A 2,731-nucleotide genomic window follows, 5' to 3' on the forward strand; every position below is an offset into this window, starting at 1 on the left:
CTTTCTTTTTTTGTTTTGACAAAGTCTTGCTCTGTTGCCAGCTGGAGTGCAGTGGTACAATCTCGGCTCACTGCAACCTCTGCCTCCCGGGTTCAAGTGATTCTCCTGCCTCAAACTCCTGAGTAGTTGTGATTATAGGCACGTGCCACCACACCCAGCTAATTTTTTTATTTGTGGTAGAGTCGGGATTTCACCGTGTTGGCCAGGATAGTCTCAGTCTCTTGACCTTGTGATCCACCTGCCTTGGCCTCCCAAAGGGCTGGGATTACAGGTATGAGACACCACGCCTGACCTATTTCAATCTTAATGAAGTAGAAGTTTATTTTTCTGGAACCCGGATGATAACAGGAGACTGGAGATGAGGTCCCCCCAAAGCTGTTTTCCTTTAAACCCTCAGGATGAATCATCCTGGGGAATTATCCACACTTGATTTGGATGATACGTAAATGAGAGTTGGGTCTTAGAGTTGGTGCTGAGTTAGTTCAGGATTTTGGCTACTGGGATGAGGTGAATATTTTTGCAAGGGAGAAAGACGTGAGTTTTTTGGAGTCTATTGGGTGGGGGGTTATTTGCTGAATTATGTTTCTCAAAATTCATGCACTGAAGCTGTAATGCACAGTGTGTGACCAAAATTGCATATAGTGTCCTTAAAGAGGTGATTAAGTGAAAATGAAGAAATTAGGGTGGATACTTATCCAATCTAACTGATGTCATCCTAGAAAGTAAATATTTGCACACACAGAAGTGAGACACCAGAGATGAGTGTGCAGAGGAAAGGCCATGTGAGGACACAGCAAAGAGGTAGCGAGAGAGGACACAAGCCAAGGAGAGAGGCCTCAGGGGAAGCCAAACCTACCAACACCTTTATCGTGGATTTTCAAGCTTCAGAAATGTGAGAAAATATCTTTCTGCAATTTAGGTCATTAGCTCTTTTGTATCTTCTTGTGGGAACTTTAGCAAATGAAAACAGGAGGGAGCCCAAAGACCCTGGATGCGGGAGAAGGAGGAGATGGAGCAGGGTGCAGGAGGCAGAGCAGGGAGGGGCTGGAAGGTTGGGCTCTGAGGTGCATCTCCTGGATAGAATCTTGACTCCACTCCCTACTGTCTGGCATACTTGGGAAAAACATTTCACCTCCTAATATTGATTCATTAATAAAGATAGGTTTAGAGCATAAGGCTCCCCATCATCCTATTCCATATTGTAAAAGTCTTCTTGAGGTAACACTTGTAAAACTCCCACCAATGCATCTGGCATGAATTACGGGCTCATAACTAGCCCTTCTGAGTGATCTAGCGATGTACAGAAAATGGCATTCACGCTGTGGGCACGAGGGGGCACTGTGAGATTTAGTCTGAAGCCCCTAATGAGTCCAAGGCCCTGGTAATGCTCAAGTGCAAAGGGCATGACTGTTGCTTTTTTTGAGGCTGCTTGTATTGGGTGAATCTTAAAACACACTTGGCCCTTCTTCTGATCTTGAGAAATTACTCAGAGAAGGCCATCAGGCTCAGGGCCCAGACAGAACTAGGACAAATGTTTTAGGGAATGTAGAGCAGATTTGTATCCACTGCTCACTAGAGCCACCTAATAGTGACATAAGAATAAAGGAAGTAAATTTGCATGAAGAGACTCCCCTTCCTATGATAAGAGAGACCTGGAGGTTCCTCCCCAGCTGTGGGCTAAGAAGCAGAGCTCTGGGTCATCTCCACCATGGCCTGGACCCCTCCCCTGCTCATCCTCCTCACTCTCTGCACAGGTGCTGCCTCCCAGTGCTCAGCCACTGCAGAACCAGGGATCAACCTAGCCCTGAGCTTTAGCTCAGCACAGAAAGTGATGGAGAGTGTGGGGCTCTGGAAATGAGAGCCTCATCCTCAGACACCCCTCCTGTCCTCTCTTGCAGGTTCCGTGGTTTCCTCTGAGCTGACTCAGGACCCTGCAGTGTCTGTGGCCTTGGGACAGACAGTCAGGATCACCTGCCAAGGAGACAGCCTCAGCAGCTATTCTGCAAGCTGGTACCAGCAGAAGCAAGGCCAGGTCCCTGTGCTGGTCATCTATGGTAACAGCAACCGGCCCTCAGGGATCCCAGACCGATTCTCTGGCTCCAAGTCAGGAAACACAGCTTCCTTGACCATCACTGGGGCTCAGGTGGAAGATGAGGCTGACTATTACTGTGGCTCCTGGGACAGCAGTGGTAACTATCCCACAGTGACACAGACAGATGGGGAAGTGAGACAGAAACCCCTTTACTGTCTGTGTCACCCTCTCTCTCCAGCCCCAGAAGGATTGTGAACAAAGCCATGAGCAGAGCTGACCCAGTTCACCTGGATCTGAGACCTCCAGGCTGCCCTTCCCTGCAACCCTCTAGGCAGGCTCTGCAGAAGTTGGGTCAGTATAGGATTTGAAGCTATAAGGACCACTCTGTTCTGCTGTTGTTTGGACTGAGGGTGTCTTAGCTGAAGATGATCTAAGTGGAAGGACAATAAGAGGGAGGCACACAGCCGTTGAGTGGCCACGGTCCCTGGAGTTCCTCTTGTGTGGTGACTGGATCTAACACAATGCCTGGACCCTGTGGCCCAAATGCCCTGGATTATTGGTCTGAACTGCCCATGTTTAACTGAGACCCTCAAGCCCCAGCTCCATGCATCTCACGTTCTGAACAGGAAAGTTTCCTAGTGAGCACTGTGGCATGCCTTGGCACCCCTGGCTTCATACAGCTTTTCCCCTCTGAAAAAT

General features: G+C 48.7%; 1 gene segment (V, D, J or C); it reads left to right on the forward strand.

The window, feature by feature from the left end:
• Positions 1 to 1,619: 1,619 nt before the first annotated feature.
• LOC111535131 lies at positions 1,620 to 2,224 on the forward strand (the record flags this gene model as incomplete). The annotated part of the segment is given in 2 exon segments: positions 1,620 to 1,754; positions 1,899 to 2,224. Coding segments are annotated over 2 exon segments (372 nt in total), but the record flags the coding sequence as incomplete, so codon positions are not given.
• Positions 2,225 to 2,731: the final 507 nt, after the last annotated feature.

This window comes from Piliocolobus tephrosceles, unplaced genomic scaffold, assembly GCF_002776525.5.
Source record: "Piliocolobus tephrosceles isolate RC106 unplaced genomic scaffold, ASM277652v3 unscaffolded_715, whole genome shotgun sequence".
Classification (NCBI taxonomy): Eukaryota; Metazoa; Chordata; class Mammalia; order Primates; family Cercopithecidae; genus Piliocolobus; species Piliocolobus tephrosceles.